This window comes from Antedon bifida, chromosome 3 (assembly GCF_963402885.1).
Source record: "Antedon bifida chromosome 3, ecAntBifi1.1, whole genome shotgun sequence".
In the NCBI taxonomy this organism is placed as follows: Eukaryota; Metazoa; Echinodermata; class Crinoidea; order Comatulida; family Antedonidae; genus Antedon; species Antedon bifida.
In genome coordinates, this window is record NC_136228.1 from 32,247,102 (window position 1) to 32,273,092 (window position 25,991).

At 32.2% G+C, this 25,991-nt stretch overlaps 2 protein-coding genes and 1 non-coding gene across 5 annotated transcripts; 1 reads left to right on the forward strand and 2 right to left on the reverse strand.

Moving 5' to 3' along the window:
* Window positions 1-4,597: 4,597 nt before the first annotated feature.
* Window positions 4,598-18,259, reverse strand: LOC144837572 (protein O-GlcNAcase-like). 3 transcript variants are annotated; one of them, XM_078692755.1, is made up of 16 exons: window positions 18,081-18,259; window positions 17,510-17,659; window positions 16,805-16,935; window positions 16,268-16,436; window positions 15,885-15,983; window positions 15,475-15,603; window positions 14,939-15,094; window positions 13,582-14,465; window positions 12,989-13,163; window positions 10,731-10,784; window positions 9,889-9,974; window positions 8,223-8,327; window positions 7,809-7,900; window positions 7,070-7,262; window positions 6,652-6,811; window positions 4,598-6,124 (listed from the first exon to the last, which is right to left on the reverse strand). In XM_078692755.1, the coding sequence occupies exons 1-16, from the start codon at window positions 18,121-18,123 to the stop codon at window positions 5,988-5,990; spliced, it is 2,763 nt and encodes a 920-aa protein (XP_078548881.1). In that variant the 5' UTR covers window positions 18,124-18,259; the 3' UTR covers window positions 4,598-5,987. The 3 variants fall into 3 exon arrangements, with proteins under 3 accessions (XP_078548881.1, XP_078548879.1, XP_078548882.1); XM_078692753.1 differs by having other exon boundaries at window positions 4,599-6,124; window positions 6,652-6,808; window positions 7,067-7,262; XM_078692756.1 differs by lacking the exon at window positions 10,731-10,784 and having other exon boundaries at window positions 4,599-6,124; window positions 6,652-6,808; window positions 7,067-7,262.
* Window positions 18,260-18,312: 53 nt separating this feature from the next.
* LOC144837575 (small nuclear ribonucleoprotein G-like) lies at window positions 18,313-19,808 on the forward strand. Its single transcript, XM_078692760.1, has 4 exons — window positions 18,313-18,441; window positions 18,701-18,723; window positions 18,836-18,957; window positions 19,079-19,808. The coding sequence occupies exons 1-4, from the start codon at window positions 18,410-18,412 to the stop codon at window positions 19,130-19,132; spliced, it is 231 nt and encodes a 76-aa protein (XP_078548886.1). The 5' UTR covers window positions 18,313-18,409; the 3' UTR covers window positions 19,133-19,808.
* A 402-nt stretch (window positions 19,809-20,210) lies between these two features.
* On the reverse strand, window positions 20,211-20,283 carry Trnam-cau (transfer RNA methionine (anticodon CAU)). The gene has a single exon. It is a non-coding gene; the product is annotated as a tRNA-Met (tRNA).
* Window positions 20,284-25,991: the final 5,708 nt, after the last annotated feature.

Here is a 25,991-nt window from a genome sequence, read left to right on the forward strand (position 1 = left end):
TTTTGAATTACATGTTATTTTGTAACTTAAAAAGTATTCCAGCTGTTTATTCAATTCTATTCTTTTACATAGAAACCTGTTGTCTTTATTCAGATACTAGTCTATGTTCTACGATCTGTTTACACGTAATATAATAGTAACAAGATAAATATTTTGGCACATATGGCGTTTCATATGAATAATACTTAAGCTATTTAGTCATTTTCATTTATTGATATTATTTTGATTCTCTGTGCAGGTAAAAAAGATGTTTTTGTTCTTTCTTTTAAATACAATTGCAATGTAAAAATGAATTTGATATAAATTATTTCCCTGTGAATGAATATTATTTGGCTACCAAATGGATTGATTACGATATTACACATAATTGTATTCTCATTTTACTTATGTTATGTATTTCATTATACAATGTGAATTTCAGTTCTGAATTATATTTTGCAATTCTTAGGTTTGATTTAAACTATTTTATTATACATATTTATCATAGTGATTTGGAACAAAATTATTTCTATAGAAATCTTAACAAAAATGATATACATACATATTATATTTTATATGTAATATATTATATTATCTTTACAAGAATGGTAATGTATAGCCTTTATTATAGTGAGTTTTAATGATATATCATTATTAACATATTTTTCTATAATATAATAATACATATATTTCATATTTGTGGCTATGTTTGTTGTCTTCCATGTTTTGCCATGGTGCCTTACTTGATGATACTAAAATTATGTAAAAAGCAAGTAGTTTGGTAGTTTATTAAATTTATAAAACGATAGAAAAATATGTATAAACAGTTGAGTATCATATATACTGATATTTTTTCAACAAGTGTTTCTGTGTAAAATGAATGCATTTGTAAAAAGGGTTATTACACAGAGAAAAGCGCATTTCTGAATATTGGAATGAAATAAGGCTAACATTTTTAAGAAGGGCAAAACTGAAATAGGGAAACACAAGAGCAGTATTTGCATCTCCTAGTCAGTCATAGATGATGACGCTAGTAGGCATACTGTACCAGTCTGCTGTGTGAATGTATGTCACCTAAAATTCCTGTCATTATGCATCTCTGGTTTTCAGTCTTTATTTTCTAGCTCCATACTACGACAACCGTAGAATTAAGGCCAACTTAAGCAGATGAGCGGTAACAGTAAGTGGAAAACCTCATAGCTTGTCCCACGTAGAATCTGTTTCTATCTTGAGCGGAAATCGCCCGTCAGGTCCTCGTTGTGTGTAAATGGTCATGAGAAATAACATAGATTCTATATTTTTATTCTGTGTAAATTGGCCTCTATACTACAACTGTTTCAATCAGTTAAATATAAAGTGTGCTTAAACAAAAATACTAATTAAGCAATACCAGCATTTTGATCATTTGTAAATGATAATTCTTACTTTGGTAACAAACTCATTTGATGGTTTCTGTAGAATGAGTTTAATGTAAAATAATGTATTTGTGGTCTGCATGTTTTGAAGTGGAATTTGAAAATGGTGAAACATTTATGAGAAGATACTGTGTACATTTTCTGCAACTAACTATATTATATGTATAATATTCAATTAGTAATTCTCTTTCTCTCCGACAGATTTGCCATTTTTTATGTTTGTGGTCTTCATATAATGTCAAAACACAGAATTGTAGAAAGTTTAAAGGTCATATCTGGTGCTGGGAACCAATTAGCTAACTAACAAATTTATCTGTGAGAAATGTATCTACATGAAACTTGTGTGAATAAGGGCTGGTTCACACTGAAGCAATGTTCACTTAATGAATACCAGCCTGCTTCTAAATACCTAACACTTATTGTATTTATTTTTTAATATATTAACTGTGTGTAAGTGCATTGTTAAATTAATTTGGTTATGAAGAATAAGGAATATCTGTACCTTTATTTACTGCCAACATTTAAAAAATACCTCGATGGAAATAATGTGTTACATTACTATCTATAATGTTGTAATGTAAAACACGTAATCATTTGTTTGTTATAACTTCTTCAATGTTAGTGTGTAAAACGTGTTCTTTTTGAGTACATGACATCTTTAGATCAACTTGTAAAATATGTACAGTTTCAGAAACGAAATGAATAAAACATTTTTTTGATAATGTGTTTTTTCTTCTGTAATCTTTTATAAGTAAATATCAACACATTATAATTATTTATATCATAAATATTGCTATGTATGTGCATATATTATGTTAATGTCATTTTATAGTGCCATAGCGTTATCAACATCTTTGTAACCAGTTTTGTCCAAAAATAAAAGGGTCGATATTTGGTCATTTTTGGAAAAAATAGCCAAAATATCAACTTTTAAAAATTTAATTATTATGCGATAATATTGCTATATATGCGCATATATTGCATTATCATCATCTTATAGAGTGTTTGTTACCAGTTTTGTCCAAAAATAAAAGGGTCAATATTTGGTCATTTTTGGAAAAAATAGCCAAAATATCGACTTTTTAAAATTAAATTATTATGCGATAATATTGCTATATATGCGCATATATTGCATTATCATCATCTTATAGAGTGTTTGTAACCAGTTTTGTCCAAAAATAAAAGGGTCAATATTTGGTCATTTTTGGAAAAAATCCCTGTACTATAGTACAGGGATTTTTCCAAAAAATAGCCAAAATATCAACTTTTTAAAATTTAATTATTATGCGATAATATTGCTATATTTGTGCATATATTGCATTATCAACATCTTATAGAGTGTTTGTTACCAGTTTTGTCCAAAAATAAAAGGGTCAATATTTGGTCATTTTTGGAAAAAATACCTGTACTATAGTACAGGGATTTTTCCAAAAAATAGCCAAAATATCGACTTTTTAAAATGCAATTATTATGCGATAATATTGCTATATTTGTGCATATATTACATTATCAACATCTTATAGAGTGTTTGTTACCAGTTTTGTCCAAAAATAAAAGGGTCAATATTTGGTCATTTTTGGAAAAAATCCCTGTACTATAGTAAGGGGTTTTTCCAAAAAATAGCCAAAATATTGACTTTTTAAAATTCAATTATTATGCGATAATATTGCTATATTTGTGCATATATTGCATTATCAACATCTTATAGAGTGTTTGTAACCAGTTTTGTCCAAAAATAAAAGGGTCAATATTTGGTCATTTTTGGAAAAAATCCCTGTACTATAGTACAGCGATTTTTCCAAAAAATAGCCAAAATATCGACTTTTTAAAATTCAATTATTATGCGATAATATTGCTATATTTGTGCATATATTGCATTATCAACATCTTATAGAGTGTTTGTTACCAGTTTTGTCCAAAAATAAAAGGGTCAATATTTGGTCATTTTTTGAAAAAATCCCTGTACTATAGTAAGGGGTTTTTCCAAAAAATAGCCAAAATGTTGACTTTTTAAAATTCAATTATTATGCGATAATATTGCTATAGTTGTGCATATATTGCATTATCAACATCTTATAGAGTGTTTGTTACCAGTTTTGTCCAAAAATAAAAGGGTCAATATTTGGTCATTTTTGGAAAAAATCCCTGTACTATAGTAAGGGGTTTTTCCAAAAAATAGCCAAAATATCGACTTTTTAAAATGTAATTATTATGTGATAATATTGCCATATTTGTGCATATATTGCATTATCAACATCTTATAGAGTGTTTGTTACCAGTTTTGTCCAAAAATAAAAGGGTCAATATTTGGTCATTTTTTGAAAAAATCCCTGTACTATAGTACAGGGATTTTTCCAAAAATGACCAAATATCAACTTTTTAAAATTTAATTATTCTGCGATAATATTGCTATATTTGTGCATATATTGCATTATCAACATCTTATAGAGTGTTTGTTACAAGTTTTGTCCAAAAATAAAAGGGTCAATATTTGGTCATTTTTGGAAAAAATCCCTGTACTATAGTAAGGGTTTTTCCAAAAAATAGCCAAAATATCGACTTTTTAAAATGTAATTATTATGCGATAATATTGCTATATTTGTGCATATATTGCATTATCAACATCTTATAGAGTGTTTGTTACCAGTTTTGTCCAAAAATAAAAGGGTTAATTTTTGGTCATTTTTGGAAAAAATCCCTGTTTTTCCAAAAAATAGCCAAAATATTGACTTTTTAAAATTCAATTATTATGCGATAATTTTGCTATATTTGTGCATATATTGCATTATCAACATCTTATAGAGTGTTTGTTACCAGTTTTGTCCAAAAATAAAAGGGTCGATATTTGGTCATTTTTGGAAAAAATCCCTGTACTATAGTACAGGGATTTTTCCAAAAAATAGCCAAAATATCGACTTTTTAAAATGTAATTATTATGTGATAATATTGCCATATTTGTGCATATATTGCATTATCAACATCTTATAGAGTGTTTGTTACAAGTTTTGTCCAAAAATAAAAGGGTCAATATTTGGTCATTTTTTGAAAATTTTTTCCAAAAAATAGCCAAATTATCTACTTTTTAAAATTCAATTATTATGCGTTAATATCGCTATATATGTGCATATATTGCGTTATCATCTTCTTATATAATGGTCAAAATTTGTTCTTTTTTAAACTACTGTATATGTACTATTAGTACAGGGATTTTTTTAAATCAACTTTTCAAAATTGAATTATTATGAAAAATATTATATGCAATACATTGATTGCAATACATAGGTTGGTCGTCGGACCTCACAAATCAAAAGCTCCCTCTAATAACACAATGTATGCATAGTTTCAAGGGTTCTTTTTATTGACAGTCAGGTCTCAGATGTTATCTTAAATGTAAGTTTGCTTCATTTGAAATGTGCATTTGTACATAAATTCAGCAATTATTATCTTAAATAAACTTAAATTCTAGTTTTGTTTTAATTCTTGTGATCCAAACTCCCTTTGTTTATCACATTAAAGTGATGTATATAAACCATACATCTCTTGAAGCAAATAAAACATGCTATGTATTCCATTAGTTCCTGATCCTATTCAGATCCTATTCAGAATCTGATGGTATATAATGCTATTATTTATCTTATTTTAAAATTTCAAATACAATTCAATTTCCAATTGTATACAGGAAAATTAACGGCATATGTCCAGGATGCCACAAATTGAATAATTACATTTCTTTTCTTCCAGAAATTATTCTTAAAATATATATATATATATAGGAATATTAATTAAACAATGATAAACATAAAGGATAATTAAAACAAATTATATTACTATGGTCAATAAACAATTACCAATAATGCAGACATTACAAAAAGGTAAATTTTAGAATTTGTTTTTGCTATTGAATTTAAACAGGTTAAAACATAATAACAGTACACATTTATTAATTATTAATATATAATAATAAATTTTAAATAAAAGTGAGATCAAATTTATAATAATCCAGGGTACTGAAATACAGTAAAATCATTTGATAATTATAATTATTTGAGTGAATTTAAAACATCCAATATTAATTGTTGTTAGGTTTTATCTTATACATAATATATTATACGTTCTTATAATTTTGAATTAACAATTTCATAATTTCTACTTTTATTTTATTTTATATGTACCACAAATTAATTTTTATTTGTGCACATTATATCCAATTTCAGAAAATAAATAGAAGCAAGTAATACTCATATTTCTATTATTATTGAGTAATTTTTAACAATTCAAAAAGTTTCAATATTTCTTTCCTTTTTTGTAGTAGTTTTACAATTGAAACCTAAAGTTACATTGGGAATCTGTAAACAACTCCCAGTTTACACATATTTAGTTTAATTTGCTTTTTAAGATGTTTGTATTTTGATAACTAAAAAGGTTTTTATCATTTTAACTATCATTTTATCTTTGTGCATCTTTGTGCCTGTATATTTAAATCATTATTGCCTTATTATGGGGTTACATTTGAACGTACTATTTTGAGTGCAGGCTAATGTACCACATATTAAAGGGACTGTTAGGAAACGCTACAAGTATTTCACCAGAATTCTAGATGGTTCTACCAAGGATGACGAAATCTTCTTCTTGGTTGTCCACTAATGGAACATCAAAAAAGCCTAGTTTCTTGTAGAAGTCAATCATAGAACACTCGGATTTCAATACTTCAATATAAGCACCGTGGGATCCTTATTAAAATATAAAAATAACTTTATTTAGAATACAGTTTATATTAATAATATTCTATTACGGATATCTAATGTCTAAATGTTTCCCTTTCTGAGCTTAAGTCATCTAGTCATTCTCAAAGGTTTAAATTTTTAGCTTTCAGACATGTTATTATATTTTGCTTGCATTTAGTATCAGCGGTTTCATAAAACTTTTAAAGTCTAGTATAATATTAAAACTCAGTCTTAACATGTTAGTATCCATGGTAAGGGGTGGAGTTGTTTGCTTGGCTACCAAGGGTCCAAGGTTCAAATCCTCCACTCCCAAAGACTTGTAATAAGACGTTGTTTATGTAGAGCATCTATAGGTTTGTTTTGTGAACAGGATTGCCACCTTTAGGAAGGATAGTGAATTTGCCTAAATTTTATATAAAAAGTAGAAGAAGTGCTTTTCATTTTTGTGTACTTTGGATTCTGTACACAAAGGGTGGTCTAAAAATGAGTGGTCCCCAATTACAGATATCTTTAATTGGATGTAAATTACTTACCATTCGCCTTAAGAGCTGACAGTATACATGCCAATAGATTCTTTAACACACCTTGATCTTCAACACTTGGCAACACACTCATTGTTAATAATGATGGAAATCGTTGAAACATGTTCACAGGTCTGAATGGCTTGTGGTTGTGAAAGCTGACAATGATCTCCTGAAAAAGTTATTATAAAAATAAGTCATAAAAGAAGTTGTGTATAGAATTTATGTTTTTTTGTTTGTAATAATTATTTATTGCTATGTCATAGAACAAAACATTAACACCAGATGAACTAAAGAAATCTCAAAACCACAAAAAAAAACACCAAAATATGACAGAGCAGAGGACAACCCTTTAAGATGGAATGCTTGTTTATAAGGCAAGCGTGTCAGGTATGATGATTGTAAAATTAAAGTCAACTAAATTAACTACCTCAGCAAGTGTTAGCCCTTCGGTCTTCTCTGGTTTAGGATACTTCATGCACATTTCTGGTAGCCAAGCCAGTTCGCATTTCTTTTGGAATTCCATCGAGTCGAGGGTTGCCAGGGCATAACCACATAATTCACCATCTTCCTCGGCAACAAAGCAATATTCAGGACTAAATGTGAGTAGTGCACCTACTTTCCTAAAAATGAATATAGTTTTTATATTAAGAAAAATCTAAATTATTAACATAACTATAGAAAGAATTTTTTAAAGTTATTAATTCAATTACACTTCCTTTAAAAGTGATTTCTAATGCACACATCAAAATAAAGTGTACCATGTCTCAACATTTAACCACCATCTACTCTTGGGTGTCAACAGAATTTGAGAGAGCAACATGGTGTAATGGTAAGAGATATCATACTAGCATCCAAGAGGCATGGGTTCGATATACTCACAGTATAATATATATAAAATAATAATAAATCCAAAGGCAAATTACAGAAAAAAAATGACAATGCTGTGGGTATCAGTGACTGGACCTCAATGGAGTTACAAAAAAAAAATAAGCACTGAAAAAATGACAATGCTGTGGGTATCAGTGGCTGGATCGCAATGGAGATACAAAATAAAATAAGCAAAAAGCTAAATCAAAAACGAAACAGCCAGAAAAATTAGCAGAGCTTTCAGGCAACACTAGCCATTCATCAGTGCAGAATAATAATAAATAATAAATATATCTTACTTGTTTCCTGGTAGACGAAGGTGTTCCGAGAACAATTCAGTAGCATCTCTACCATCTTGGTAGGTCATACGACACTGCCTGAATATTCCTAACTGTAGTAAGACAAATTACAACATTATATTCTTTCTGAAAAGAACTGTTCAGTTTCTTGACGTTGCGATCAATATGCTTTGATCGTTCGCAGGAGAGAGAAGATGAAAGTGGGGGCTAAATGTATTAAATACAAGCTGTTGGATAGAATGCATTTTGAACCATCTGGTTGCATGCCAACAACCCATATTTTTTTATTTTTTTACGGCTTTGTCACGTATCAGTGCGCACCACAGACAAAAAAAGGTTTGTTGACCTTGCCAAATAATTATAAGTTAATTTAAGATCTATGTATCTCAATCAGAACAAAAATTGAATGTTTACCTCATCAGAGTTACGAAATGGACGAATGGTGTATATCTTATTGCATATTTGTTTCGGTGGAACCTTGTAGAATAAGTCGTTTGCTCCATCAATTGGTAGCATACGCTGCAATAAAACAATAAACAGTAATAAAAAATGTAAAACAACCAGTCAGGAGTCCACCCTCTAGCCAATACCTCAAGGGTAGGCCCCAGCCTATAACTGTCAGGAATCCACCCTCTAGCCAATACCTCAAGGGGTAGGCCCCCAACCTATACCTGTCAGGAGTGAACCCTCTAGTCAATACCTCAATGGGAAGACCCCAGCCCCATACCAGTCAGGAGTCCACCCTCTAGCCAATACCTCAATGGGAAGACCCCTGCCCCATACCAGTCAGGAGTCCACCCTCTAGTCGATATCTCAGAAAGACCCCAGCCCCATACCAGTAAGAAGTCCACCCTCTAGTCAATACCTCAATGGGAAGACCCCAGCCCCATACCAGTCAGGAGTTCACCCTCTAGTCAATACCTCAATAAGAAGACCCCAGCCCCAAACCAGTCAGGAGTCCACCCTCTAGTCAATACCTCAATAAGAAGACCCCAGCCCCATACCAGTCAGGAGTCCACCCTCTAGTCAATACCTCAATGGGAAGACCCCAGCCCCAAACCAGTCAGGAGTCCGCCCTTTATCTCTCTGCTCTAGCCAATACCTCAATGTGAAGACCCCAGCCCCATATCAGTCAGGAGTCCACCCTCTAGTCAATACTTCAATGGGAAGACCCTAGCCCCATAACCCTTTCTACCCACAAAGGACCTGACATACTGCTAAACATTTTTCTTTAAATATAAATATTTATAATATATAAATTCAACAGGAACAGAGATAGATAGTTTAATATACAAAATACACAATTTACTATGCTCAGACCTCAAATACATTTTAAAAATGGCATCTACACTATATAATTTGAGAAATAATTTTAAAACACAGCAAAAGGTGGAGCGCATTTGGTTGGCGCCGCAGCGCACGATCTGTTTTTGGCACGAGTGTTGGCATATGATAGCAGCAATGCTGCGCTATTAATGAACTTTAATGACAATCACTTGATCACATGGTTTATTTTGTATGTACAAATAATCTTCACAACGATCAAAAAATTCTATACAAATTCTATATCAGAATAGATATATAATGATTAATAAATAAAAATTAAAATTTTGTTGTGGGTGAATATTAAAACTATTACTTTAACATAATTAATAAAAGATTATAATTTAGTGACATAAAATAAACCATTGCTTGTGATTCTCATTAAATGATGTTATTTATCTGAAAATAAAAGAAAAATAACAATTTTCAATATTAATTCACACTTTCTGTAAAAACAAATAGATCTTGCTTTCAGAAAGCAAGCGCCACGCTTCGCAGCTAAAATATAAATGCGCAGAATAACGAATGGCGACGTATAGGGCGTTAACACGGCGCACTGCAGCATTTGCTTTGCACGATGAACTCACCACGACTATAATAATAGCGCTAAGGTACTTTCTGAAATAATACAGCAAGTTATTTATAAACAATTTCTAAAAACGTGTCCTATGCCAATAGTTTAAGATGCAAATGGCATTCTGTTACTATGGCAACTCTTGTTTCTAAAAAGAAAGTATATTTTTGATAATATCCGTACTTGTAATTCACCGGTCAGTCCTCCACGAAAAACCCATGGTTCTAGATCGCCACTCATAAAGGCTTCTCTGTGTGTGTGGTTACCCCCTGTAAATGATTCAATCAAATTGACGTTAGTAAGTCATTTAAGAATGCATGAATGAAATGCTTGAAGTAACACTATGTAATCAAATAACTAATGTATTTACTTATTAAATATGACAACAATAATACCACTTTGTAATATATTTTTATATTTTATCAAAATTTTTTTTAAACCAAAAAACCTCTATATTCTTTTTTCATATTAAAAGGTTTTGGTTTCAAACAAATGCAGGGCACCAAAAAGAAACTTTCTTTTAGGGCATCACAAAGTGGCTTAGATGTCAAAATCTAAAAGCGTCAAATGTCAAAGTTCAAGCACTGGGAGAACAAAAAAATCTATATAACATAACATCCTGTATAAATAAAAGCAATAAACTTGATGAAAATAAAACAGAAACACAAAGTAAAGAGTTTACTGATGATTTTGATTACGGTAACTTTCACTCCAGGAATTCTAAGGTGAAGAGAAGATAGGCATTAGTGCAGCGGATAAAACAAACCTGACCACATGATATGCTGATGATGATCACATGATATGCTGAAGATCACATGATACTCCGATCACATGATATGCACGCCACAGGAAGCAATAGCATAATATTACCTTACCGCAATACACAGGCATTTAACATGCAGCAAAAGGGAGGGCGTTTTTATTTCATCTCTCATGGCTGCTACAGCATATTGCTACAGTAGATCTATATATTAGCAACACAGCTTAGGTAGTAAGGGGTAAAAATATCAGAAACGATTGCGTACATGAATAGTAACTGTGCAAGATAGGCGAGTGCATCTGTCGTATCAGGCCATGGGCTGCATAAAATAAGAAAAAGAAAACAAACAGATTAAGTAGATTAAGGGAAAATGTCATTTATGTCATCTTCCAAAACAAATTGATGTACGCAAATTACTTTCTTTAATATGATGATTTGAGGAAACAGAGCTAATTGGCCATGAAAGAGAGTAATGGGGCAGCTAGGTTGTCTACATCCCCCAGAAATAGTAATGATTCATTGAAAAATATTGATAACACAATTGTTTAGCATATGTTGTTCTTTTCTGGTGTATTATTATCTATCTGTGACAAGCAAGGAAAATTTAATATTTGATTTACCCAACTAAGAAGAGTAGTGGCTGGCACATCTACGATTTTGAGATAAAGGAAAGGGAAGGGCAGAAGTCAGAAATTGTAAAATGGAAGCACTGTAGGCACCACAGGGGCATAGGTCATAGGTTATTATGGTTCACATATTAATATCAAAAGCGTCATTTTGTGCATCAATTTTGTTTTTGAAAATGTAGACAAGCATAAATTTCACTTGAAATGAAAGAATAAATTTGTTTCTATATTTTATAACTCTTAAAATGTCATCACAATTGTTTGAAAATAAATGAGGTTGATTGACAATAACTAAAACATACATTTTTTGAACGGATATGAAAAATATCCATAACTCTGATTAAAGAAGAAAAACATCCTTTCACCATGTCATGTTACAGTTATTATAATTTATACTATTCTTTATGATTCATATTTATCATTTTTTAAATTCGGAATCCTGACCTCAAAATGGTCAAAAATGACAATACACTAAAAAAATTGTCTGTAGAATGGCAGGAAAACAGTTACAATGCCAGAAATTTGATTGATCTAAGATACAAGTAATTAATATATATATATTATTAATCTTTTTATTCAATAAAAAAGAGTATAAATATATTTTAGCTGTTTCATGACAGGATGAATGACGCAGGCTGTATCTGAAAATAAAGTAACCGGATTAGCGCTACATAGAAAGGTTTCAAAGGTTTTGAAAATAGAACAAATCCACCACAAACAAATTAGCAACATAATAAAATCCTTCAAATATTCATATTGTATGCAACGATACTGCATGATATAAAGGACCACATAAAGTAATAATTTAACAATCTTTTGTTTGTGATAGAATTCATAAGAATTTTCAAAGACTTGTTTTAAGATTTAGTTCATTTTTTCCATCTATTATTGACTTAAATTATTTATGACATCAATTTTAGGGAAAACAGTCTAATATCATTACTTTTACAACTGGTTTTTAGAAGTATTATTATTGATCATGAACTAAATCGGCATTAAAACAAGTCATCACAATCTTTGAAACATTTCTTTAAAATGTGAGGAGCTAAGTGATCTTACAATCATGTGTTTTTATGTCAACAATTTTCACAAATTTTAACCCCATAATCTTACTAATATTGCCAAAAAAGTAATCAACCCCTTAATTGCTTGTCATGATACCAAACAACAGCGTGGTATCACAGACACATGATTAATAAATCACACGCTAATACCTCACAGGTAAATGAAAAATTGTTGATTAAAAAATGTGTGTCTTAGTTTTCAATCAATCCAACATAACAATCATATTCAAAAAGATGTGGTACATAGTTGTGTACACTTAATCAATTCATTGTAAATATATAATGCATGAAAACATTTGAAGTTTAATTTATAATTACTTATATTAAAGATTACAATTTTATGATAAATTAATTCTAAATAATTCTGATTGAATATAAATAATTCTTTCAAACAAGTGAAAACCAAGCATATCTTGAATGTACAGCATAACAATGATTACATAATAACCATGGTGACAGTTATTTATATTTCTCTCTGATAGGCTCATTAATCTTGTGAGTATTGTTACTGTTAGACACTTCACAACTTCAAATACAATAAAATAGTTCTTTAAAGTGACATTATGTTGATCATTTAGGGTTTCTTAGTAGACTATTCTACACAATAATCCTGGTTTTAAATGTGTTATATACTTTGTAATTGTAATAGTTGCCAGAAATAAAGTTTTAGTTTACATAATTGTCATAGTACATTTTATTACAGGCTGATTAATGATTTAAATTCTTTTAAATTGTAGCCTGAGTTTAAATATGTGCATATTTTAGTTTAGGTAAATTATCCACTAAAATTTTTGTGTATGTTTTTAATCATTTTCATTTGTATGAATACCTACCCAGCCACTTTACAAAAGACATCAACAACGAAATAACACCTTCGATATCCCAAACATAGCTGTAGATTTCGTACATTAGTGAACGGTTTGGAATATTCATTAGCCGAGAGAACATTATTTTCATCCGCTTGCCATTTTCAACAAATCGAGCTGCTCTATCTGACCACTCAAGTGCCTTGAAAAAAATTGAAAAGAACATTATCATAAATTATGATGTAGGACGAGACAAATAGCAGGATGCTGTGCAACTGATCAGAGGAATGAAAGAGCTGGTAAAGTTTTCTGTGGAACAATGGATGCAAGAGCTGAACAGGAAATGCAAGAGCTGCAGAAGTGATGCAAGAGCTGTAGAAGTGATGCAAAAGCTGCAGAAGTGATGCAAAAGCTGCAGAAGTGATGCAAGAGCTGCAGAAGTGATGCAAGAGCTGCAGAAGTGATGCAAAAGCTGCAGAAGTGATGCAGGAGTTGGCAGCAGGATGCAGGAGTTCCCGACAGGATGCAGGAGTTGTCAGCTGGATGCAAGACAAGAACTGCATTAAGGATTAAAAAACATTACCAGGCAATTAGTTAAAAACCGACAACAAAAACTGTACCTTATCGGAAGGACTGCCAATCTTCTTAGCTTCCGTTACTGCATATGCATTTGATTTCAACCAAAAGCATTCCTCTAGTAAATGCACAGCTTGCTTTCCATGTTCATAAGGTAAATAAAATAGGTCTACTAAAAGAGCTACATCTTCTAAAGTTAGTTTATCAATTCCATGTTTAACCGTTTCAGACGTTACACTCACTGATGTCCCAGAAATAGAATCTTCGATAAGTTTACTATTTTGGTCCATATCTATCTGCATTTCGGTATCCGTAGAAGTGTCGCTTTTGTTATTAATGTCTTTGTTTAAACTATCGTCCACTTGCATTGCCAAGTCAAAGTTTTTAGAAACAGTGGACGGACATATTGAAACGACTGAGCTCAATTTTGTCGGTACAACAGTAGCTTTTGAAGTGTCCACTTCAGGTAGACAGTCCATTGGTTCTAAAACTTCATCAGTTGTTTTGGTTACTAGAGAATTGACAGGGTTCATTATTGGTGTATAGTTACTACCAGAATTAACAAGGTTTCCCATAAGGTTTTTATTCTTCACAATATCATTACTTATTGTTCCTTCGGGCGGTAACGGTGTAACCGTTGAGTTTGTGGTTTGCGTTACCGCCATACATGTGTTTATGCTCGGGATAGGAGCAGCGTTTACCGAGGCTGCAACTAAGTTTGCATTTATAAGACCAGATGGTTCAGCACGTAGACCTTCAGCAGTTCTTGGTTCTTGGATGATTTCTAACCAATCAACTATGGCAGCTTTCAAAGCCGACAGAGGGTTGTACCTTCCATGATGTGGTGTTGGACTTTGTGGCGTTTCGTTATCTCCATCTCTTTCAAGTTTGATTTCTGCTGCTATTGTTGGATTGTCTGAAATATCACCTAATAAAATGTTGTAAAAACCACAAATTAGCAAAAATGTGCAATGTTCACCATGAAATATGAAATAAAAATGTTTTAAAAAAATGTGCACAGTATGGTTTAAGTAAGGCAATTTTAACAGGATGCTGAGCTCCGGAGATCAAAGGGTTTATCTGTGGATGCGACATGATCAATTCCACGCCCAGTGGAGAATATGTACATAGTACAGCACTGTTGGTATTTGTCGCAACCAGACATAAGATCAAAGGACAAATTCGAGCTCAGTGTCCTGTTCTTAGATTGCCTTGGTTTAAGCTGGTTACATTGTTTATGGTGGTGATATAAGTCTTAAGGACTATCTGGTCTAACCAGACGAGACATAAACTAACACTTAGGTTTTCAAATAAGTTCATGTCACAGCCATACACAACAAATAACCTTTATCTTTTAGTGTATTTTTTTAAAACTGATGTAGAAAAAAGGAAATGAATTACCCATTGCAAGGTCTTGTTTATCCTCTTCTAAGTCACTCTTAGCCCAGGAAGCCAATGTGTGAAATGCTATGAAATTACTCTCAAACTCACAGTTAGGATTAGTGAGTACACCACTTAAGTATGGTATAAGCTCAGTTGACCTTCCTTCATATGGACCTGTAAAAATATGTTGATTATATTAGGAACTTTTAGATTTTCACGTCGACTGCTACCCTGTTACATGATATGAAGGATCTAGGCTGGGCCTAAGCTACACACTTAGCCTAACATAAGCCCCGGGCTAAGCTTGTGGAATAGCACCACAGACAAGTGCTACTATAGTGATTACAAGATCAGATCCCAAGGTTTTTATGTCACACGTTCACTGGCACGTCAATGTAAAAGTCATTTAAGAATACATTAATTAAATGCTCATATATCTCTCGACAAGAACAGTCAACTACGACCCATGTGGACGTGGTCATCGTGTGCATGTTCACTGAATCTAAAAGTGGAAATCTATATTATTATTCGAGATATGAAATAGTAAAAAATACCTAAAAAGAGTCGTTTTTGGTCATAATCATTAGCATGAATGTTGTCCCATATCACTGGCTTCCTTTTGATTACGCTCGATAGTTGCTTAATTGATTCACAGCTGATTGTCTTTGATACAACTTTTGGTCCTTGATATAAATAAAACACATTTTTAAATTGTCAAATTATCAAATGTTTATAACTAAAGCTCTGTCTACACTATAAAACTTTATGTGACAAAAAAATGTGATGTACCCATATATGGACATGATGATGTCATTACATTACCATATTTAAGCATATCCCTACCATATTTCTTTGTCAAACTAGTTTGATAGTGTAGACAGAGCTTAAGATATTGAAAAATAAGTACTATATTATATTGATAAACATGGGTTTGTTCTTTATCTGATCATCATGGCCATTTTACCTGTCCACATAAATAGGATGTCCGGGTGAAGTTTGGAACCAGTAATCGCCAGGTATTCTGAAGACTCTACGCTAGGTGTAGCTCTTGTGGAGCAATATTCTGAAGAAAAACAACACAAATAGTTTAAAACACATGCAGTATTATATATAGTGGAGTGGTAGCATGGATAGCGGGGTTGTAGCTTGGCCAAGGTTCTGGGTTAAATTCCCACCATCACTCCCAAATAAAACTTTGTCTACACTATCAATGTGATGTGCCCAAATATGGTAGTGATATGACATCATCATGCCAATATATGGACACATCACATTTTTTTGCACATAAAGATTGATAGTGTAGACAAGGCTTTAGGATAGATGTTTCTGTATTAATGGTGTTTTTACCTGTGGGACAAAACAAGAAGCATGGCCTATTGAGATGTTCATATACTTCATTAGTAACAGAAACTTGTGCATGTGCTAAAGACTGAAATCCATCTTTATCTGCTTGGCATAGGTCAGTGTCAATGTCATCAAAAAGAATAGCAAATGCCTTGCAACCAAACTGAGACACCTGTAAAACAGAAAGTTAACGTAATAACATAATATTCAGTTTTTTTTTTTATATATAAATTTAGGCAAATTTCCAAGGATAACCATAAATGAATTCATTCACTATCCTTCTTAAAGGTGGCAATCCTGTTCACAAAACAAACATATACACAAGATGCTCTACATAAACAAAGTCTTATTACAAGTCTTTGGGAGTGGAGTTGTAAATTGTCACTAGAAAAAATCCAGGACTTCAACCCAGGGCCCTTGGATTGCATCATAACCACCAAACCACAACTCCACTAATATTTGTCATTCTACGCATCCATGAACAAAAATATTTCAAATTTTATTGGTTGGTTCGTCTTCAAAAAATGAAGAATGAAATACCTGTTCTAGTTTGCGTTTTAATGCAGTCAGTTCTTTAGGACTTGAGTAGGTAATGTCTAAGCCAGGTGAAAGAGCATAGACAAATTGCACATCACTTTCTCTTGCAGCTGTTACTAATGCAGTCAGGTGATCTGTGTATAATGATAATGATTATTATTCAGTTGATGCAGTTTTGAATAAATTTAATTATTTATTTAATTGTATTGTCCTCGAAAATCATGAAAAATAAAGATTTATAAAATCAGACTTTTTTTTTTGCAGTATTAATGAACTTTTTGTGTTAAATTAGTTTGTTCAGGTAAGTCATTTTTTTTCGATCTAATTTTTGTCAAAGTAATTAACTATTATGTAAAATTAGAATGGCAAAAGAGGGACAATACATCTTTAAGGTAGACTAGTACAGAGGGTTGACTGTTTAACCAAGGAAATATAAAATTATAGCTGTATGGTTTAACCTCTGAGCACTCTTGAGATCTACTGGTGGCTATACTGTAATCCCAACAAAGTGTTTACTTTTAATAGGGACAATTAAGGATTGGCTGTAGTGTTAAATATAATGCCCCGTAATACTGGTTTGACCAATTAACAGGTGTGTCCTCCCAGGGTGTTCTAAAGGATGGGTTCTATCGTACTAAATAGTTTTTAGGATATATGTATGATTATAATATACCACAGAGGTAAAATCAAATTAATGTTTATTTGTACCGGCTTCTTCAACAGAATACAACTCTCTCCAATACGCTCTATGTTTGGCGTCATCTTTGGGTGCATACATGTAAGTGTTAAGACCCAGACGTTTCATCAAACAAAACAGATCTTTTCTTTGGTCTGTCCGCCAAGGTCTGCCATAGAATCCTGTAAGAACAAAACAAAAAATTAATATTGTTGTTTTATAGCATATTATTTTATACAAATATTTTGGTTTATTATAATTCTTATAATGAACTATCGTAATGAATGCGTGGCTGCGATACACCACCGATTCTTTCTACGCAAATCAATGAAGTATGTATTTTGAAATAAACGAATGATTTTAATACCAAGACTAGATTATAAAATATAAACTATAAACCACACTGTAAATATCTAACCTCCCTAGCAGTAGAAGTAAGTCTTACTATATAGGGCCCAAAATACATCAACACAAAGGGGCTGCTCAGTTCAGGCAGAGCCAGCAGACAGAGGGGGCTGTACTATTTTTTAATGGTTGGTTGGGAAAGGCTAGGCCTAGGCTAGGCTAGGCCTAGGAGTACTGAGCTGATGAGGGAGGCCTTACCTTCAACAACACCACAAAGCAACTCATTATTTCGTGGAAGCATGTCCACAACTTCACCAGAAAACTCAGTCCCTATTATTGTATATTTTGTAATTTAATTTAATCTCTAATAGATAAAAACCTAGGTTTTATTGTTAAAAATAACACATCTTCTTCCGCAACTCCTTTGCAATCGTCATTAGTTGCCAGGCTATTTCATAAATTGTATGTAATTTTTATCAATATATTTTTTATGATAGAGGGCGCTTCATCAAAACGGTGGTTGAGCGTCTTGTTGTTGTGTGATTTAAAAGTTTTTGAATATAATAAAATTATCCAAATAATCAACTATGAGTAAAGCACATCCACCAGAGTTAAAGAAGTTAGTTATAGTTTTTGTATTTTTCTGTTCACCTTATTGTATATTACGCGTTATATTGTCTATTAGTTGAGATAAATAACGTGATAGTTTAGGCCATCATCGTCTCGTTTTCAGGGCAGAGCCGAGAGGCTCCAGTAGCGGTGTACCGTGGAGGCTAGGCTAAGTAAGTAGGCCTAGCTTACTGTAGAAGGTATGCTATGCCTAGCTTAACCTATAAGTATCTATTTTCTTAAACTTACTTGTATATTTTTTGTTTCAGATTCATGGAAAAAAGATTAGCATGTAAGTATATTCATTTGTTAATGTTATTCAATTTGTATTATATTATTTACAAACATTCTTGATACAATAAGGGGCTAAAAAATAATTTTTAAATACTTATTTATAATTTCAGTGAAAGTAAATGGCAACAGAAAAGTTACTGGTGTTTTACGTGGATTCGACCCATTTATGAACCTGGTAATCGATGAAGCAGTTGAAGAAAGAGGCAACGAAAAGTATGAAATCGGAATGGTGGTACGTATCCGTTGTCGAGCAAATTTAATTCCTGTCTTTGTTCCAATAATAACTATCTGGGATCCACTATCTGAAATAAATCGAGAAATTGAATCTTTTTATTTTATTTTTTTTATTCTAGGTTATTAGAGGTAACAGTATCATCTTGTTAGAAGCATTGGAGAGAGTTGTATAGCAGACAGACAGTCCTACTGGTATATAATAACACATGTAAGGATTTGGCTACAGTCACTGAAAAGTTGGATAGGACCAGTGTTTTACCTATGAACTAGTGATGATGTTACAATACAAACAAAAGACTTCAAATGGGATATATTTGAAAGGATTGGAAGATTGTGTCTGAGAATAACCATGTACAGTAAATAAAAAAACTTCAAACATCTAAACATACAAAACCATGTGAAGGGATATGAAAACTTAAAATCGACGAACATTTAATTATTCAAAATTTCTTGTAGCCTATATTTTTTTATTTTTTGATGAATTAATTTATTCAGTGTGGCCTAACGAATGTAGAGGTCGAGTGGGTGTCGACAGAAACCTGGATAGAAAAACCACTGCATGATCTTCCAGCACAAGTACATTCCTTCATATTATTGTTCAAATTTGCCTCTGAATATAGAGAGAATATCTTTTTATGTATAATGTGTGTTTAAAACGTGTACCTTAATTAAGTAAGAAGTATGCTTGTAGACTACAGCATTGTTTTCTTTAGGAGGTCATTTTATATAATTTTGATATTTGCATTAAACTTAGAACTGTAAAAAGAACATTTTCTTTGTTTAACAATACAGGTACTGATTAACAATAAAGGTACTGATGTTTAATAAATCGTTTTTATTTGAAAAGTGTATTTTGTATGAAGTATATTTTATTGTTCTAATTAGCTTCACTGAAAACTTAAGTGATGTCTACACTATCAAAACAAATTTATATTAGGAAAATTTTCTTTTTAAAATAAATTTTACTTCCAAATCAAATTTAGACTGTCCATATCTTTCTTAGCTATGTCTACACTATGAAACTACACAAAAAGTGTGATATGCATCATCATGTCCATATATGGGCACATCACATTTTTTTGTGTAGTTTCATAGTGTAGACATAGCTAAGAAAGATATGGACAGTCTAAATTTGATTTGGAAGTAAAATTTATTTTAAAAAGAAAATTTTCCTAATATAAATTTGTTTTCTTCACAATGCAGAATTTAAAAGAATTTTTAATAAAGTTTTAATATATAAAAAAAATAAAGTGCCCCCTGTGAGGCTCGAACTCACGACCTTCAGATTATGAGACTGACGCGCTGCCGACTGCGCCAAGGAGGCAACTGGTAGTGGGCGGGCTTCGAAATGTCTTTGTTCGGCTAAGTAGTGCAATTGCCTTTGTTTGATTGAGGGCCAATACTATTACACTTGTTCCCATGAATAGTAACTCTTTAATAATAGATCCGTTTTTTTTAACTGCAATTTTTTAGAAATGAAAATGACGAAGTTATTGTTAAATCTATTTCAAATCTAATTATTAAGTTATTATTAGGCCTACTTATTAAGTACTTTTTACATAAGGACAATATAATTGTTTAATTTTGTCAATTAATTTTTTAAAATAATTTTATATATAATAAAGCAGAATGGAATAATATTCCATGCTTGAACGGTATATTGGAAACGTGTTTAGGATGAGATAAAAATTTTTTTTTCAATAACGATTGTGATCCTTAATGCCTTGTTGTTCTTGGCGTTTAAAGGGACAATTTAATAATAAAAAAAACACGAATTATCCAAATTAATAATGGAGTCAATGAATCCAATGCTCATTTAATCTACCGACCATTTCATTTCATTTTCATTTCAAAAGACATTTATTTTCCTCCATAGCAATACAGTACAAAATAATAAACAAAAATGGTAAGGAATATAAAAAATGAAATAGATGTTTGCTGGATAAAACAACAGAAAAGTGAATTTAAGAAAATTGGCTATGGAGGAAGGCATAATCCCGAGAAGATGAGGAAATCTTGTGCTGGGTATGCCTATGCAAATAAAATGGATAATTGAATAAGAGTGGAAATAAAGAGAAACAAACAAGACAAAAAAACGCACAGAAAAGGAAAAATAAAAAATAAATAAATTAATTAATTAATTAAAAAAAAAAAAATAAAATAAATAAATAAATAAATAAATAAATTGATAAAAAATAGATCAATCAAATTGTAGAATCAGAAAATAAAACTCAAAAACCACAGTAGATCAATGTTCAGCAGCATAAATCAAATTGCGACATTCGATTGTTGTCTTTTTAATACTTTAACATTAGGTGTTGTTTTAATTTTTTGGAAAATAAAGAAATTGAAACAGCATTTGTAATTGGGGGTGGTAAACTGTTCATCATTGATGGACCGGAGTATCTAATACTGTTTTGAAAATAATTGGTGTTGTGGATAGGTATGTGTATATTAGTTCTAGAACGTGTAGGGTAATTGTGAATAGAAAAATTCGGAATAAACATATTGTTTAAATGATTTGGAGAAGTGGAATGCAGGGCGGAGAATACAAATTTGCCTTGTTGCATTATGTTTATATCAATGAGTTTGAGGAGATTAAGTTTGGAAAATAAATGGGAAGAATGGGACCGCGGTGGAGCGCCAGATATAATCCTGATAGCCTTCTTTTGTATAATTTGCAGTTTACTGAGGTTGGATACGTAAGTATTGGCCCAGACAATGTTACAGTAGCTCAAATAGGGAAGAATGAGGGAGCAGTAAAGGGTTCGAAGAATATTAAGGGGTACAAATGAGGATAACCTAGAAATGATACCAACGCTTTTGGAAGTTTTATTCTCTACTTCTTTAATATGATTTTTCCATGTTAGATTGCTGTCCATAACTACACCTAAAAACTTAGCTGATTGAACACAAGGTATATCATGGTTGTCAATGGTAATTCTGTTGGCTGATAAGTCAATAGATTTTAATAGTTGTGGGGTCCCAAAGAGGATGAAGCTACATTTTTTATGATTAAGAGAAAGTTTATTAGCTGCAAAATATTGGGACAAATTTATCAAATTGGAGTTGACTGTATTGAATAAGGATTGGACATTTTTGTTAGAATAAAGAACAGTAGTGTCGTCAGCATAAAGGAAAAAATTAAGGAGCTTTGAAGAGAAGTGAATATCATTGATGTATAGAATAAATAAGAGGGGGCCATCAATCTAGCTTCACGTTTGTGGTTTGGTCACTGGTCACTGATACGCTAGCTCAACACGAATTTAATTGCTTCATATCAATAACTCCACTGATACAAAATGCAATGTATCAGATTGAATTCACACACTTATCGTGTTATGAGAGAGATCCGCTATCATGCGCGAAATTAATAAAACAAAACTTTGGGAACGGCAATTTCGCCGATTTGGGCATTATATTTATCACTTAGGCCTACTATATTATTGTTTCCAATTCAACAAAGCGAAAATGCAAATCGATATACGATACAGACAAAAGGAATCAAATTAGAAGTAAAAAAACAGTAATAAAATAATAAAAAAACAAGCAGGCAAATCAGACTTTATAGGTTTATTTTCTAATTTTAAAATAAGTTAATTACTGCCGTAAAAAAAACACCCCAAAAAATTATATTTTCACTTATAAAATGACAAAATAAATAGTTAAAATCAACCAAAAACCCATTGGTTGGCAGCTTTCAATTACAGTTTTTCCAGGTAAATGGCCTACATTTTGTTTCGGTTCAATTTGTTGTCAAAGTGGATAACTATTTATGTGACATTATATTCAGCAAACATTGTTTTAAGACTCTTATAATAAAAAACAATGGCTATTTTTTCAGGGGGACAATAAATCTTTAACAATTAGAGAAAGGTTGGAAAAACTATTAAAGAATACGAATGTTAATCAGGGAGTGGTTGTGGGCCTCTGTCGCCTACGTCTCAAATTGTAAGTAATTAATCTGTTAATATTGGCACTGAACTTCAACCAAAGAAAACTGAGCCGTATAATTTACTCGCATATTTGTTTGTCAACTCTTTGATTAGTTGATACTGATCTCACGAATTAACTTTTGACCGAGGTATGTTACAGTTTAATTTTCACCAATCCACCTATGTTTACGTTTTCAGGAGACGTTGTTCTTCGTTTCTTTTCAGTAAGAATACGATTAATGTTTGTTTTCACACACTCTGGTTGTAATAGATATATTAGAACCGTTCACGACGACAATCAAATCGTCCCCCTTTCGTGGGAATTAACAGATTCCTTTACACGTTAAGTTCCAGTGAGTTAGTATTCAGAAAGAAGAAAACCAATCATACCGGTGTGTTTATATAATGAATTGTATTTTCACGATAAACAAAATTACTCTAGACGTAAACAATTTAAAAGTTGTGGTGTGGGTCTACACCAGGTTGATTGTTTGAGTGTACCAACAATGTAAAATAGATAGACAGTGTCAGGCCCACCTCAGGCGATTTTTACACAAGCTATAATATAGGCCTATAGGCCTATAGTTGTGTTTGGAAATGTTAGAGAACTCCCTACAACTGTCTAGTTTCATGGAAAGTATAGGGTGGGCCTACGTATAAAATACTGCTTCAATAAGAACAATTAAAATGTTATACGTTTGATGCGGATCACCTAAATATAATTTTGGATGTCAGGGGCGGCGTTTGACAGGAAACAGACACGTTGAAATCTTCTTTCTTTTTTAATCACCCAACTCTTCAATAAAAATCATTTCAATAATTGTCTCTTTCTATAACTTATAGCCATAGGCCTAAGAAGCAATCGTATTTAACAAACCCAAACAAATATAATTTGATAATATTATTATTAATAAATATGACATCTAATCAGTTGTTGTTTGTAGCAACAAGAAGTAAATCTAAGGTAAATATAGCCGACAAGCTTCAAAGAGAATACCGTATCAAATGACTTCAGTTCAACTTACAGTGCAAACTCAAAAAGTTGATAACCGTAACGAAAAACGTATTCGTGATTGGCTGTTTGTTATTCTGACGTCATAGAAACTTTCAATTCTACTACAGCGCATTGGGTGCCTATATAAAATACAACTTTTCGGTTGCAGATAGACTCGTTTGCTAAAGTTCTAGATGTCTAATACCCTGTGAAAAACTCCGTAAGAAGCACATCTTTACAGGAATTAATATTTTATCGATATGTATTACTACAACGGAGAAACTACAATGGAGTATTCGTCAATACAGCATCCAACACCAGTGAGACTAACGGACACATCTGGATTATTACTTGCGACACATCCATCGCCTTATGTTTCAACAGTAGGGCTTGACTTCCATAACTCAACAGGCTACTATCCAGGCCATCATCAACCTAGTTATCACCGAATTCCTCTACCCAGCTCAGCCTATTTAAACCCCGCGGACATTTGGTTTCCATTTGCTGCAACACATCATGATCTGTACAAAATTGTACGACCGCCGTATTCTTATTCAGCTCTCATTGCGATGTCGATTCAGTCGGCTAAAGACAAGAAAATCACGCTTAGTGGCATTTACAGATTCGTTTCTGATCATTTTCCATTTTACAAAAAAAGTAAAACTGGATGGCAAAACTCAATACGACACAATTTATCTCTGAACGACTGTTTCGTCAAAGTACCACGGAATGATGGAGACCCGGGGAAAGGAAATTACTGGACACTAGACCCAGATTGTGAAAAAATGTTCGACAATGGTAATTTCCGTCGCAAGAGGAAACGTCGATCAGAACAACAGACATCTTCCACTGCTGCAACGTCATCTGAAACATCCTCTCCGTCGTCGGCTGCAAACACCATTCCACATCCAGCAGTTTTATCTGGTTCTAAACGTCTGCTGCTGTCATCGACATCAGAATTGACGACTGATAGGCCTATTAATTCCAGGTCCATTACTGCTAGCGTACAGGAAGGGGAGTCGTCCCCCTCTTATCGCATAGCTGGTCATTATTCAAACTTCACATCGGTTCTACGTAACTATGACGTAGGAATACAAAGCAGCACTGGAAATGGTTTACCCTCACAAGAGGATAAAAAGAGTATGTCGTCAACAAAGAGGCCAGCGTTAAGTTTCAGTGTCCAGAGCATAATTGGCGATACATAAACATCATTTTCTGCATTGTTTTGTATACAGAACTATTACAGAACTTGCACGCTAAATTGAAACGTGTAATAATCGAGGTGGAAAAACATTGCAAATGTAAATAAACATTGACTTGTGACAAATTTAAATTCATTTAAATTTGAAAAATAAGCTAGGTATACCAAATATTGTACAGTATTTATTGGTAGAGCTGCTATTATTGTGTGTAACCTGTTTTGCTAATAAGGTGTAATAAGTAAACACTATTTCTGCCACTTTCTATTTCATAACGTTCATTATTAATTTAATAATTGTTTGTTATATCCATATGATTTAAAATCGATTTGTTGTTGAGTTGTTTTTAAGCTTTTTTATGCATGTTTGTTTTACGGGTTTTGACTCGCTGTTTGAAATAAAATGCCACGAAATTAAAATAAATCTTTATTGATTATCAAAATAAATATATCTGGGTTTGGTTATTTTACGAGTACGACTTAATTTAAAGGACATACTGTCTATGCCGACTAATGCAAGTGTCTTACTGCTCCTATTTGTTTAGGCTAATATAACACGCTTCAATGTAGGCCTATAGATTTTGCCACAACAACGCAATGGACTGAATTACCACGCGGCAGCACTGAACAACCAACCGTATTACAAATATACACTGACATATAATTATGTCACATTAAAACTATTATAAATACAAATAATATCAGGCCTACTTACAATGGTCATTGCATGTTCTGAGTGTGGAGCCGCGAGGGACACATTCCTTTGTATAGTTGTAACCATTAAATTCTACGGAATGGCACCTAAATATGTAAATCAGCATGCGCACTGAACGAATGCATAACAATTGTAAGCATGTCAACCGGGATTCGGACATGGCTTAGTAAACCTAGTAAAAGATTAAATC

Coding starts and splice junctions, on each gene's coding strand:
- LOC144837575 (XM_078692760.1), top strand. CDS start 18,410: ATGAGTAAAGCACATCCACCAGAGTTAAAGAA. Junction 18,442..18,700: donor CATCCACCAGAGTTAAAGAA/GTTAGTTATAGT, acceptor TTTTTGTTTCAG/ATTCATGGAAAAAAGATTAG. Junction 18,724..18,835: donor CATGGAAAAAAGATTAGCAT/GTAAGTATATTC, acceptor TTATAATTTCAG/TGAAAGTAAATGGCAACAGA.
- LOC144837572 (XM_078692755.1), bottom strand. CDS start 18,123: ATGCTTCCACGAAATAATGAGTTGCTTTGTGGTGTTGTTGAAG. Junction 16,437..16,804: donor TAAAACGCAAACTAGAACAG/GTATTTCATTCT, acceptor TCTGTTTTACAG/GTGTCTCAGTTTGGTTGCAA. Junction 6,125..6,651: donor GTCAGCTCTTAAGGCGAATG/GTAAGTAATTTA, acceptor TATTTTAATAAG/GATCCCACGGTGCTTATATT.